This window comes from Palaemon carinicauda, chromosome 15 (genome assembly GCF_036898095.1).
Source record: "Palaemon carinicauda isolate YSFRI2023 chromosome 15, ASM3689809v2, whole genome shotgun sequence".
Lineage (NCBI taxonomy): Eukaryota > Metazoa > Arthropoda > Malacostraca > Decapoda > Palaemonidae > Palaemon > Palaemon carinicauda.
Window position 1 is genome coordinate 988245 of NC_090739.1, and position 14630 is coordinate 1002874.

General features: G+C 38.7%; 1 protein-coding gene across 2 annotated transcripts in view; it reads right to left on the reverse strand.

Moving 5' to 3' along the window:
- The window catches only part of Usp12-46 (Ubiquitin-specific protease 12/46), a 64525-nt gene that overhangs the window by 44057 nt on the left and 5838 nt on the right, over positions 1-14630 (reverse strand). The window contains exons 1-3 of one of the 2 annotated variants that reach the window (XM_068388028.1): positions 9922-10078; positions 7329-7409; positions 4774-4990 (exon numbers count right to left, since the gene is read on the reverse strand). In XM_068388028.1, the coding sequence (XP_068244129.1) occupies positions 4774-4990; positions 7329-7409; positions 9922-9924 (301 nt within the window). In that variant the 5' untranslated portion in view covers positions 9925-10078. Of the gene's footprint in view, positions 1-4773; positions 4991-7328; positions 7410-9921; positions 10079-14630 lie in introns of those variants that run through there. The other variant, XM_068388029.1, reaches the window with a different exon arrangement.

Below are 14630 nucleotides of genomic sequence, written 5' to 3' on the forward strand. Positions count from 1 at the left end.
CCTCTAGTTCTCGAGAGTCTTTCGATATTCTGAAGGCAGTCAGACGAAGAGCGTGGAGGCCTTGGAGTACCTTCTTTACGCGTGACAGACGTAGCAGGTCCACCCTTAGGGGAAGTGTTCTGGGAACGTCTACTAGCCATCGAAGTACCTCGGTAAGTTATTCTCTCGCGGGCCAGAGGGAAGCAACTAGCGTCAACTTTGTCCCTTCGTGAGAGGCGAACTTCTGCAGTACCTTGTTGACAATCTAGAACGGAGGGAATGCATATAGATCTAGATGAGACCAATCTAGTAGAAAGGCATCTATAAGAACTACTGCTGGGTCCGGGATAGGTGAGCAAAGTATTGGGAGCCTCTTGGACATCGAGGTTGCGAAGAGATCTATGGTTGGCTGGCCCCAGGAGACCCAAAGTCTCTTGCATACATCCTTGTGGAGGGTCCAATATGTTGGAATTATTGTCCCTTCCTACTGAGACAATCTGCTATGACATTCAAGTTGCCTTGGATGAAACTCGTTACTAGTGAAAAGTCTAGACCTGTTGAACAGGAGAGGAGGTCACTTGCGAACTCGTACCATGTCAGAGAGTAGGTCCCTCCTTGCTAGGAGATGTACATCAAAGCAGGGAGTTGACCGTGTTCACCTCCACCACTTTGCCTTGAAGTAGAGACCTGAAGCTTTTCCAGGTCAGACGTACTGCCAGAAGCTTCTTGCAGTTGAAATGCATTGTCCTTTGACTCGAGTTCCATAATCCCGAGCATTCCCTACCGCCTAAGGTAGCACCCCAGCCTACGTCCGATGCGTCTGAGAAGAGAACGTGGTTGGGAGTCTGAACAGTCAGGGGAAAACCCTTTCAAAGGTTGATAAAGTCCTTTCATCAAGTCAGACCAGACTTATCTTTCCGGAAACCGGGATCGAGACCGCTTCTAGCGTCTTGTCCTTTCCAGTGAAGAGCTAGATGATACCGAAGAGGACGGAGGTGTAGTCTTCCAAGTGACACCAATTGAACCACGGATGACAGTGTCCTAACCAGACTCATCCACAGCCTGACAGGGCCGTGTTCCTTCTTCAGCATCTTCTGGATGGATAGCAGGGCTGGGGGTTGATCGTCTTGTTCAGCCATGTCCTCATCAGAGGGTTCCTCATCCGAAACTGATGAGGAAACAGCAACGGAGTGGGCAACGTCTGACTCGCTGAATCCGGTCGCACTGGTGGATGTGTGACGGAGCCGGACACAAGATCATGGTACTGCTGCACAGTCTGTGAACTGTCAACCATGGGGACGCGAGGAAGTACAGCGACAACCCGAAACTGTCTAGACTGTCTGGGTTGTGCAGACAACCCCCTACCGGGTTGCTGAGGTTGCCGCACTGCGTTACAACAAGTCACCTCTGCTGGTTGTTGAACGTCTTCCTAGTGACACACTGAACGTCCACAACCACCTCCGAGAGTCGCTTAACGTCAACGTGCGACTGGCAACCCACACTGGGTCGCACCGGTGGAGGAACCATCTCAACTGGCGGACGTGAGTAGGATACCTCAGCGTCAACAGGGCGTACAACCAACCGGAAGGAAGGTTGTTGGCTAGAAGGTTCTTCTCCATAAAAAATCCTCTATCAAGGACTAAGCTTGGACTGCATGTCTTGCAACAAAGCCCATTAGGGTCTATGGGAGCAGGTGTGGCAACAGACGGGGTTAGCGACTGAAGCGGAACCATTTACCATCCCTGGAAGCATGTTATGCTTTAATTAAAGTCCATAGGAGGCTAAGCAGCTTAAGGCTCCTCTCCAAATGACAGAGTCCTCAAGGGAATATCAGAAGGAGGGAGAACAGCACTTTCTCATCTACAGGAACCATGTCCGAGAAAAGCTAGGTTATCTCAGTGAGGGTTTCACTGGTGCATAAGCAGCAGACCAGAAGGCAACGTTATGTAACTGCTTGACAGTCTGTGAACTGTCAAAAACTGAACTGTCAACCACAACAGGTGCGTGAGGACATACAGCACTGGTGCATTAGCAGCAGACCAGAAGGCAACGTTATGTACCTGCCTGACAGTCTGTGAACTGTCAAAAAACTGAACTGTCAACCACAACAGGTGCGTGAGGACATACAGCCCTGGTGCATTAGTAGCAGACCAGAAGGCAAATTCAAGTAATTGCTTGACAGTCTGTGAGCTGGCAACAACCAAAGTTGTGAGGGGAAGCCTCAACTCCTGACTGACTAGTCTGCTGCGGGCTAGAGGCGGTAACCACAGTGGGTTGCGGAGGCTGACACACCGTGTCAAAACACGGCAGCTTGTGGTAGCTCACGCACGGCAACGGAGTGCTCCGTGTGTCTGTGGGAGTCAGCATGCGTCTGGCAGGGTCGACTGCGCATGGGTGGAGGAGCTCTCACAACAAGAGTGTGGGAGCAGGCAGCCATGTTGGGCGCACAACCGTGGCAGGCTGTAGGCCAACGGGTGCATCGTCAACCTTCTCCGCAGTCGGAGTGTGGGAGCAGGCAACAACCAAAGCGGAGTGGTGGTGCGTGGTGGGGACTGCCGTGGGTTGCGGAAACTAACGCATCGCGTCAAAACACGGCAGCTTGACTCCACCTTCCCACTGCTGATGCGGTAGCTCACGCATGTTAACGGAGGGAGCCGCACGTCGGCTAACGTTAACATGCGTCTGGCAGGGTCGATCGCGCATCGGAGGTGGAGCTCTCCGCAGCCGGAGTGTGGGAGCAGGCAGCCTCAGCGTGAGCTGGGCGCACAACCGTGGCAGGTTGTAGGCTAACGAGAGCAGTGTAAACCTTCTCCGCACGAAACTCCTGCATAACCGCAGCTAACTGAGTCTGCATAGACTGCAGTAAAGACCACTAGGGTCTACAAAAAACGGCAACAAACGGAGCTACTGTCCGTTGTGACTGAGGGTCTAAAACAGCTGGTGCGGCAACAGACGGAGTTACTGCCTGTTGCGGTACCACCTTGCCTCTCTTGGGAGGTGTGCAGTCGTCGGATGACTGCAGCGAGTCCGAACTGACCCAGTGGCTACACCTAGGCCGTTGGACTTGCGCGGAAGGGACCGACTTGCACTTAAAAAGCTGCAAGATTTGGTCCATGGTTTCTACGAGAAACCTCTTCCGCAGACGAGGAATAAATGGGCTCTCTCGTCTTTGTGTGGGTGGGGCGATCACGTTGGCAACGTGTGTAGATACACCCGAAACCACGGAGGGAAACGTCTGTTCGTCGATCAAGGCCTGTGGAACCCATAAGTCGTTCGACATTACTTCTCCCCTGGGCTTGGGAGCTTGTAAGAGGTCCCGGACTAGGTGAACAACTGGCACGAACAGACGAACCCTCGAACGCAACACTAACACTTTGCGCATATCACTTTATCACTATTGATTTTCTGTTTGCACTTATTTCACTGAAATCGAAACTTTAACTGATTTCTACCTGAAACACGCAATCCTATCCTTCATTAAAAGGTAGTAATTGCGAAAACAGTTTACAATGCAACAGAAAAACATAATAAAAGATAAAGAATTCAGTGGCTGGAAAAGAGACTAAACACTAGATCAAATAAACTACGTTTAAAATCTCTCACCGCATAAAGCCTGGGAACAAGAATAAAACTCTAGAAACGTTTCACCTTCTTCCCCTACAGCGACTAGGGAGAAGAGTAAAAAACGAGAACAACGTTACCCGCTTGAACGAAACGTTTATTCTCCTCTCTCTCCCTCCGTCTCTATCTATCTCTCTCTTCTCTCTTGACTTAGAACCTGAGAGAAGAGCCCAATTATATATCGTTAAAACATATTATTTGCTAAAGGAAAAAACTGAAAGGTTTCCCAAATAAAAAGTTCCTTTATTTAGAATTTAAACCATTTAAGCTAAGAAAGAAAGAACGAAACGCTAGAATCGGTTTACTCTTACTGCAACGTGAAACCGTGAAATACTCTTTCTCTATCGTAACAATAGAGCGCATGTTGATCGTTCTGAACGTCAACAACTGCGGAGACTAAACTAAACGTTAGTTCACCTTTGAAAACAGTACGAGACTATCAAAGAAATTCTTTCATAAAACATTAAAATTAAAAAAGTATTAAATTCTTAAAATGTAAATACGATATGACGGGCTCAATGTTAATTAACTACGGTTCCAAGTAAGGACCGCCTACTATTAGGAAAGGTCGCATATAAACAAACATAAAAATTAATTTTTATAAGTTTATAATAAATGGAAAGTTAATCGAAGAGGCCTATAAAGGCGGAGAGATATAAAATAAATAGATCTATAACTTGTTAAGCAAAATTACCAAAAACCTAAACACACTTCCATCTAAGGGAAGGGTCGGCCATTTAAAAGTGAAAGAGAGTCCATACTCTCTTCGTCACCAACACTTCCGTCTAAGGGAAGGGTCGGCCATAATTAAATCTATCCAAAACGAGTTCAAGTTTTGAAATGAAGATAAAACCCCTGCATAGCGAAAGCTCAAAACTGGAATAGTGTACTTCACCAAATCGTTGTGAAAACAAATCCAGTTAGGGACGGCGTATTTAGTAGGTCTTGCCAGTGGCACGACAGAGGGAAAATTGGTTCTTTGTTGACATCGAGTACTTGAGTACCTACTTGACAGATGGCGCTGTTGATGTACACCCCCACCTGTATAGCGATCGCTGGCGTATTCCGCCCGAAGGTTTTTTCTGTCGGGCAGCAGGGATGCAGCTATATGATCATCGGGTAAGTTTGATATTGAAAAAAAAAAAAATACTTTTATGAAATATCGATACTTACCATTTTCTTTTCTAAATCTTGCTATAAATTTCTTAGGTGCTATACTTCCAACTTTTTTCTTCTGTGTAGCTATATTATAAAAAAGGTCTGCTAGACATGCTAGAAGGGTCTCCTTTGTACGCTTGTTTTTCGCTTTGTATTCAAGGATTTTCTCACGGAAGGGCTTGCAAAAGTAGAGAGCTTGCAAAACTGAGTTTATGTAACATGTGTTCCCAAACTGAAAATAACAATATAAAGTTATTAGTTGCCTGATTAAAATTAAAGATCAAGAAACACCCTCGCTTTTTTATAGAGACGAGTCTGTCATTCAGATTTCATGCTTAATGCATAGCAAACTTTCTATAGGTTCAAGTACTAGAAAACAATTTTCCCCTTCCATACAAACTTTCAAGTTATCACCATTACTTATGCTGAAGGGACACAACAGTAATTTATGAAATCTTAAATATCAGACTGGGAGATTTCTTACACAACCTTATCATAGGTGTTTCTAGTATCTTGAAAAAAAAAGTAACATATCTCAAAAAAATATCACATTCAGTACTTTTTCTTAAAAAAAGAATTCTTCCAGCTTATGATAAATTAAAATAATCTAAATTCTTATGCCTTAAATAATTTCCATTCAGAGTTTATCCAGTCTCTTTCTCACACAAAAGTTCTGAGGCTAAATAAAAGGTATCGCGTTTAGAATTGGTGATACCTATAGGCCATAAGTATACCCAATTGTAACAGCATAAAAAATCCTGATAGCAAATAGCATAATTGTAGCTATAGTATACTGTATCAGTATTAGAGAGAGATATTAGTACTGTAGTATCATACAGTAGTTTACTTTACCATTATTACAATACATACATATACCAAGGCACTTCTCCCAATTTTGGGGGGTAGCCGACATCAACAAATGAAACAAAACAAAAAAAAGGGGACCTCTACTCTCTACGTTCCTCCAGCCTAACAAGGGACTTTCTTTATTTCCTACCATTACTATTTTTGTATTCTGTAACCATTTTCACAATCTGTTAAAGAATAGGATCCCTCATTATCAGTATATCTTGTCATCTATAGGGCATGAGGTTATAAAACAGTAATGACCACGGATACCTCAGTATCTGATGAATGCATGCTAACTGCAGAGCAAGCGTACTTAAAGAGAGTGCATGTACGAGCTAATGATAGCTCAAAGTACTGTACAACAAATGACTGATAAAAAGATATCCCGCATGTTAATGCAAATGTTCATAAACACATGGTGTCTTGTAGGTCTCATAACATTCTCCACAGCCTCTACAGAGGGAAGTCTTAGCAGATTCATTTTCTGAATACGTAAGGGTAATTCTCCCAACTGCTCGAGACAGGATCCCTAGGAGAGCCGACGACAGGATTCCAAAAAGATGGCAGATTAAGTTAAAGGGGATCTCTCCTTTATGTCTTATAAAGACGAGCAGACAAGGCCAACAAACTACATGCAAAAAGATCGAAAGACTTGGGATGGGAGGAGAGGGAGGTCGAAGGCGTTTCCTTTATCTTCGGGACTAACTTTCCCTCATTGATTAAGAATTGACAAACAATGCTTCATATTCTCCCATAAAGAGAGGCAGATGCCAGATGTCCATGATGGTTAAAGAAGATCAGTGTCTCTTATTCGTACCACTAGCGAGTGTGATTGTTCTTGTAAGAACAAGCACGGGAAGGAAGTGCCTAGGATCTAGTCCAAGAAATCTTCCACACTACAGTATATAGATCTTAATACCGTCACTCACTTGCATACACAGAATCTTCTGGAGCACCATGACCAAAGCTTTGCAACTCAAAGAAAACAGCCTCTTAGCCTCAAAAACTTCACCAGAAAATATGTTAGTTGCACCCAGTCATTCCAGCCAATTAATGATGGCTCAGAACTTTTTGAGAATCACTTAAACAGGCTGGGGTTTGCAGCTATATATATATAGTTGATATTATATGTAGGGAGGATACTGGCTGTGACTTTTTTAGTCAATGCTTCTGTAACTGGAAGTGTGTGTCATGCTTGGATGTTTAGCCAACCTTCAAATCTAGGAGCATTGACAAGAGGGTGGAATTTGGGCTTATTACAACCTTCTAGGATACCTTCTTTTCCATCTATTTACTTGTGCCCATGACTTTCACAGTCTTCTGTAGAACTGGCCAAGAGGAGCACGTACAATAATGAAGCCTCAAGCAGCTGGACTTCAAAAACCCGAGATAACTAATCCCTACGGCAATAATTACTAGAGAATACTGGGCTTTTTGGTAAATCCTTGAATATAAATCACAATACCAGATCATAAAAGCACAAAGACACAAAAGAATGAAGAATAAAATACTGATGATTAATAAAACGAATACTGTATTGTTGAAGAGCTGCTTCCAGTTAATTATCTTTAAACCACTATCCTGTTTACTTGATTATTTGGGGCTTTACGATATCATGAAATGAGACAATTATAAGTAAAGAACCTTTTGTTGTCCAAACTTTCAATTTTGGAAGAAAAAATGCCAGAACGAAATGCTTAACTTTAACCTAAAGAACTTACATTAACAAGGCCAATATAATGTTCATTTGGAGGAAACTGGTCTGCTCCTATCTCCTTCTCCAGCTGTGAGGCATTAGCGCCCTGGAAAATAAAAACCGATTAATAAAAATCCACTAACTGTTGTACACTGAACATTCACATGAATCAATTTTGAAATAATTAATGTTAATAGTCAATAATACAGAAAATATTAAAACTTGATACCAGTAGTAAAAAATAAGTTGTACACTAGCTAAGGAAGTCATTAGATCATCCCTGTTATAATCCAGAAAATCTTATAATACTTAGATTTTGCATCCAAAAACGGAAAATATAAAATACTTTAACCACTCGCACAACTGGAATTCGCTATAACAAATGGATGAGTGCTGGCTATTTTGGTATTTTTCTCTATATGTTTAACCCTTTTACCCCCAAAGGACGTACTGGTACGTTTCACAAAAGCCATCCCTTTACCCCCATGGACGTACTAATATGTCCTTGCAAAAAATGCTATAAAAATTTTTCATATTTTTGATAATTTTTTTTAGAAAATTCAGGCATTTTCCAAGAGAATGAGACCAACCTGACCTCTCTATGACAAAAATTAAGGCTGTTTGAGCAATTTAAAAAAATATACTGCAAAATGTGCTGGGAAAAAAATAACCCCGTGGGGGTTAAGGGTTGGAAATTTCCAAATAGCCTGGGGGTAAAAGGGTTAATAGGGGCTGGGGCATAATAACTTGCGTATCGGGCTATTAAAATGTGAAGTGCGGTATGTTTTATACTCCCAAGTCCAGTTTTTACATCTGAGAGACTGAAGGGAACTTATTGCACATGCGTTTTTTCCATCGGTTAGGGGAGCTTTCTGTGCATTTACAATAACGTATTTGTCAGGAGTTTTTTTTTTTTTTTTTTTAAATCAATTAACAGCTTACAAGACCTTCATAAGTTCCTGGATGTTGTTCTACAACAGACATTTTTTTTTCCACCTTCCCCTTCAATTTCCATTTAACTACAATCACATAAAGATGTCTTCAAGAGGGAACTTAAGAGAAGTACATAAATCTATTTCAAAATTTTGTGAATTTCATTCACGTCGGCAATTGATTATGATGGAAATACTCTCCGTTTAGTATAAAGCTATTGTTACTCGTGTGAAATTAAAAAATAACTGCAAAATAATGCCTCAAAAGTCCGATTTTTATTTAATTTTTTGGGAAGACCAGTACATTTCTACTGCATAGCTTCTCTAAAGATTGCCAAGAAAAAAGAAGATGGACGGTGTCAATCATAAGGTAAAAAATTATTCGCAATTTACTTTTTCATGATGTAAGGATTTATTTGTGATTTACTTTTAGATTGTGACCTGGGAAGAGGGGTCTAGCTAGGGCTTGTGACCAGGGAACTACAAGGTTAGGTTAGGTGGGTTTGTTAGGCTCTGTACCCTTTTACAAATCTCAAAAGTTGTAAATAATCACGTTTTCGTCTGTTTCTAGCCACTTACATGAACCATATATTTTTCCAACTGGTTATCTTGTGCTTATTTTGCATTTCTGACCATTATTATTACTCCAAATCACTCCTTTATGACATTTCCCCACTCAAAATCCCCGGTTTCCTGCTGGGGGTCCCAAAACTCATGAACGGGTGGTTTGCCCCAATAATCGTGGTCAGAAATGCATAAAACACAAGATTGCGAATAGGAAAAATATATGGTTCATGTATTTGGCTAGAAATTAAAGTATACATTTAGAGCTTTGATGTTACTTTTTTTAAAATACTTTATCTTAATTGTTCATAATTTTTCATATGGTTTATTTCCTTTCCTTACTGGGCTATTTTTCCCTGTTGGAGCCCATGTGCTTATAGCATTTTGCTTTTCCAACTAGGGTAGAAGCTTAGCTAGTAGTAATAATTGTAATAAATAATAATGATAATAAAAACCTGTAGGCTACAACCCTAACCAGAAAGTCAAATGTAGAAAATATCTAGTCATTTTAAACTAATATTTAATAAAAATAAATTACGAACAACTATCTACTTTACCATGTTTGGTAGATCCTAATTTTTAGTTCTTGTATGAAAAAAAATATGCTCCACAAAATCCTACAATGAAACTCATTTTGATACATGGTAAGATTACGCTTACATTCCTTACATTTTATGACCTTTCATACACAAACGGTACATTGCTTACTATAAATGGCCTCGTAAATGACAGGTAAGTTATATTTTAACATTTCTAACTGGTCTTGATTAAATATTAAGGCCTATATATATGAAAATCATATAATGAAAAGGCCTACATTCCGATACATAGCAAAATGATACGCTTGTCTAACAGTACGTTTTATGGCCTCGTAAACGAACTGTAGGATATATATTAGGTTTCCAAATGATTTTAAGTAAATAAATATATAAATTATAGATTCATAACCCACGTATATTATAAATCACAGCCTAAACATAACTAAAGTATGCGAACTCGGTCATGTTTTCCATCAAAACATCCTATTTTGACAAGAGTGGGTTGGGTCAACTTGATTGCGTTTGATTAAGGTCTTTCCCATATAATAAGAGCCACATTTACCAATCAGGCATGAGGACTTACCATTTTACAGTATCCTAGGAGATCCAGATTGTAAAGTTTCCTCTTCAGAAAACCTGTGTGAAATTAATATCGCCGACTTCCTTTTTCACTCAACAATCAGCTGGACATTAAGAGTTCAACGCAGGGTTGCCAGATGATTTCGACTGAATTATCGTACATGAGCCTTAAAATTGTCGTTTTTTCAACCAAAATTGTCGTACACAGGTTCAGTATCTTGCTTTTCCAATTAGGGTTGTGGCTTGGATGGTAATAATAATAATAATAATCATGTAACACCCTAATAATTATACTGAATGTTGTTGGGGTATTAAAGCCAACACTTGCCGTGCCAACAACAAGTGTTGGCTTTAATACCCCCAACAACATTCAGTATAATTATTAGGGTGTTACATGATTATTATTATTATTATTACTATCCAAGCCACAACCCTAATTGGAAAAGCAAGATGCTATAAGCCCAGGGGCTCCAATAGGGAAAAATAGCCCAGTGAGGAAAGGAAATAAGGAAATAAATAACTGAAGAGAACAAATTAACAATAAATCATTCTAAAAAAAAGTAATGGCAAAAGAGATATATCATATATAAACTATTAACAACGTCAACAACAAAAATGTCATATATAAACTATAAAAAGACTCATGTCCGTCTGGTCAACAAAAAAGCATTTGCTCCAACTTTGAACTTCTGAAGTTCTACTGATTCAACAACCCGATTAGGAAGATCATTCCACAACTTGGTAACAGCTGGAATAAAACTTCTAGAGTACTGCGTAGTATTGAGTCTTATTTCAAAAGATTTTAGTATAACTGTTTAATTAAACCCACACACACCTACATTGTTTATACGTTAGGTATGTATCGTACATCGTACCGGACCCAAAATAATCGTACATGTACTATAATTATCGTACGAATGGCAACCCTAGTTCAACGCGAAGCTATTCATATATTTCAGCGTACACAAGGTAGGCACATTCTGAAATTAAAATAAGTTTTTATCTGTTTAATGCCTTTAAGTGTGTATTTGAATAAGATTCGGTGATCAATGAGTAATTATTATTCATTATACAACTTTGGTTTTACGTGGCCGGACACCTATCCTCATTTTCTGCATTCATTTTGTAATTTTCAATCTGACATTCCGGTATCTTTAATGGCGAATACTAGCGTATATTCAAAGATAATTATGTCATCAAGAATTATTCATAATTACTCATAAAACTATAATTCTACGTGCTCTGTCCCCTCGTCCCTATTTTCCTTATCAATTTTGTAAGTTACCCTCTGACATTCCGGTATCTTTAATGGCGAATACCAATTGTTTGCTGGCGATATGCACAATGACGGAGTCTTGCCGGCTTCTTGTTTGACTAAAAGTTGATTGGGGGATATGACAACATCCCTCCTGGTGACAGGGTTGCCAGGTTTTCTAAATGAGAAAAGGTCAATTTCTAATCAACAGAGGCTTTAAAAGGTCAACCCATTAATAGAAAAAGGTCAAAAATATAGTATTTAAGGCTCGGCTTTTTTCATATTACTAAAGGCCAACCTATTTAAATACAAAAGGTCAAATTTGAGGGTTTTTTTGGCCGGAAAAAAGGCCAAACTGGCAACCTGTCCTGGTCACCCAATCAGCAAGCGAACAACTTACTTCGTCTTTACTTTATTATTTCGAAAAGCATTTTCCAACACGAACGAATAAAATAGGTGAGCCTTATCAAATATGTTTTCATTGTAAATTCTTCTATATGCATAAGCTACTGTGAAGAAATAAAGATGTATACAACAAACATATCTTGTACGTCATGTAGTGCATAGGGTTTCCTTGTGTGAGAGCCAGGATAACACCCCTAAAGTAAAGTATAGATGTGTGTGTGTGTGTGTGTGTGTGTGTGTGTGTGTGTGTGTGTGTGTGTGTGTTCATTCAGCTTTTTTAAGGAATGTGGAAATATCTTATGTTGTAGCCCTACAGGATACATACCTTGTTGAGTTGATTGAAAATCTTACGAGAGTAGTAAGCTGTGTGTGTGTGGGCCTTATCAACTTTAGGAATATGAATTATGAAACGCGTATTGATAGGCCATTTTTTTTCTTTTAATTCTGCTAGCACATGCTGGATCTAGAATTTTGCTGAAATAGGCCGTAGTATGATAAAGTCTTGACTATTGTTTAGAAAATGCATTGCCTTCCATTACGAGGTGAACCAAAAGCTTGTTTTGATATGAGTATAATCCTTTGTTAATTCTCATTCCATAAATATCTTGAGTGCCAATTATTTTACATCTGCTGGCTTAAAATATGAATGGGTAGGCCCCTTAGATTCTTCTTAAAATTTAAAGATTTCTTTCTTCTGATAAACTTTTCCTTATCACTGTCCGTCCTCAGGGAAGAATTAAGACACTCATTCCTCCTTTGGGAAATAAACCATAAAGAGATTGATCTTACTTTCCGTATCAGGAATATACGAAATTGGTAATATTTTTTTCTTTATATTTTCACAATGTCGTATTTCGTTCAAAGATAAACATTAGTTTCTCGTAACAGAAAATGTATTTGACTACTTATTTTCATGGCTGTTTTTTCCCCTCTGTCCTATATTATTATTATTATTATTATTATTATTATTATTATTACTATCCAAGCTACAACCCTAGTTGGAAAAGCAAGATGCTATAAGCCCACGGGCTCCAACAGGGAAAAATAGCCCAGTGAGGAAAGGAAATAAGGAAATAAATAAATGAAGAGAACAAATTAACAATAAATCATTCTAAAATAAGTAACAACGTCAAAACAGACATGTCATATATAAACTATTAACAACATCAAAAACAAATATGTCATAAATAAACTTCCACGTACTATCATTTTATCTTGTTCGTTCAATTAAAGTAGTTGCACAGTCGACGTTATTCACGAATTGATGTGATTTCAATAACTCACTAAATGCTAAAGCATCAGGATTTGATGCGTCATCCACAAATCTCCATAAGTCTCCTCAAATAACTAATTCATTATGATCATCATCTCAACGAGTTCACTGAATTCTTCAATTAAGAAAGTGTACATCTGACCCAATTAACAACGTTAGTTGTTACAAACATTTTTATGTGATATACTTTTCTATAAACAGACTTATTGGACTATCTGTTAAAAGAGGGATGTTTAAACCAAAGCTAAAGTAGCCAATATATTAGTTTACCCAAAGAGGCATCCTGTAGATAGGAAATATTTTCTCGAAAAGAAAACGCATACCACTACGTTCAACACTCACAAACAGGGCAAACTAAAGCTGAGCAAAATGGGATAAAGTTAATTACTTTTAAGAACTATATATTTTATAACAACCTACACTAGGACAAAGAGTATTGCCATAAAACACTAATTAATGACTTAAATATCTAGCTTTTACCTGATAAATGAATCCCTTTAGACCTATGAAGATTACTGGCAATGAACGTATATAAAAAAATTACTTTGTAACGAATGAAAATTTTTATAAAAATTACCAAACATTATCAATTCGGTTCAAATTCTACCTAGTCCTCTAGACACACGCACACAGAGAGAGAGAGAGAGAGAGAGAGAGAGAGAGAGAGAGAGAGAGAGAGAGAGAGAGAGAGAGAGACGTGTACTGCATGGTCGTATTGTGAACATAGCTAGCATCAATATAAGTTTTATGAGTTTCTAACATTCTCTTATCTTAATTTCAAAATATTTTTGGTATCCAAAAATCTAAAACAAGACAAGACAAAAAATAATGCATGCTAATTACTATGATATATCAGGATAATAGCAAATGCAATATTCCATTTTCTTAAAATCAAGAACTTCTGAATTTGGCCTTAAAAGCTCTTCTCGGTTCCCTAAGCTATCAGATAACTGACACGGATATCAACTCTCTTAAAGGAAGCGTCACACATAAAAAATAAGAATAAAATATCGTATTTCATATTTTCAAGGTTATATAAGTTAGGGAGTGAAAATACGCAGTAAAACTACACGTGGTGTCATCTTATACTGCTTGAATGACACTACCCACCTTGAAACCCACATATACTGAAAGTATGTAGTCTTTATTTTAGCGTGAGAATATGCTCACATAAGACATGGCAGTTTTTTTATGAATTTAATATTCCGTGCAATTGTAATATGCAAGGAAACCCATAATTAATGTATAATAATATTCAGTTGTTGGTTATTATTATTATTATTATTATTATTATTATTATCATCATCATCAAATGTTAAGCTACAACCCTCGTTGGAAAAGCATGATGCTATAAGCCCAGAGGCCCTAACAGGGAAAATAGCCCAGCGAGGAAAGGAAACAAGGAAAAATAAAATATTTTAAGAATAACAACATTAAAATAAATATTTCTTATATAAACTATAAAAACTTAAACAAAACAAGAGGAAGAGAAACTAGATAGAACAGTGTGCCTGAGTGTACCCTCAAGCAAGAGAAATATAACCAAATACAGTGAAGACTTTTGTACATAGGCTATGGCACTACCCGAGACTAGAGAACAATGGTTTGATTTTGGAGTGTCCTCCTAGAAGACCTGCCTACCATAGCTAAAGAGTCTCATCTACCCTTAGCAAGAGGAAAGTGTTCCCTTTCAAAGACATGGCGTTATTGATTCAGTTCAGCTGTTGCTATATTGCATTTAAAACTTAAAATAAATGGCAGTTTTCTTTGGCGTCAAAGA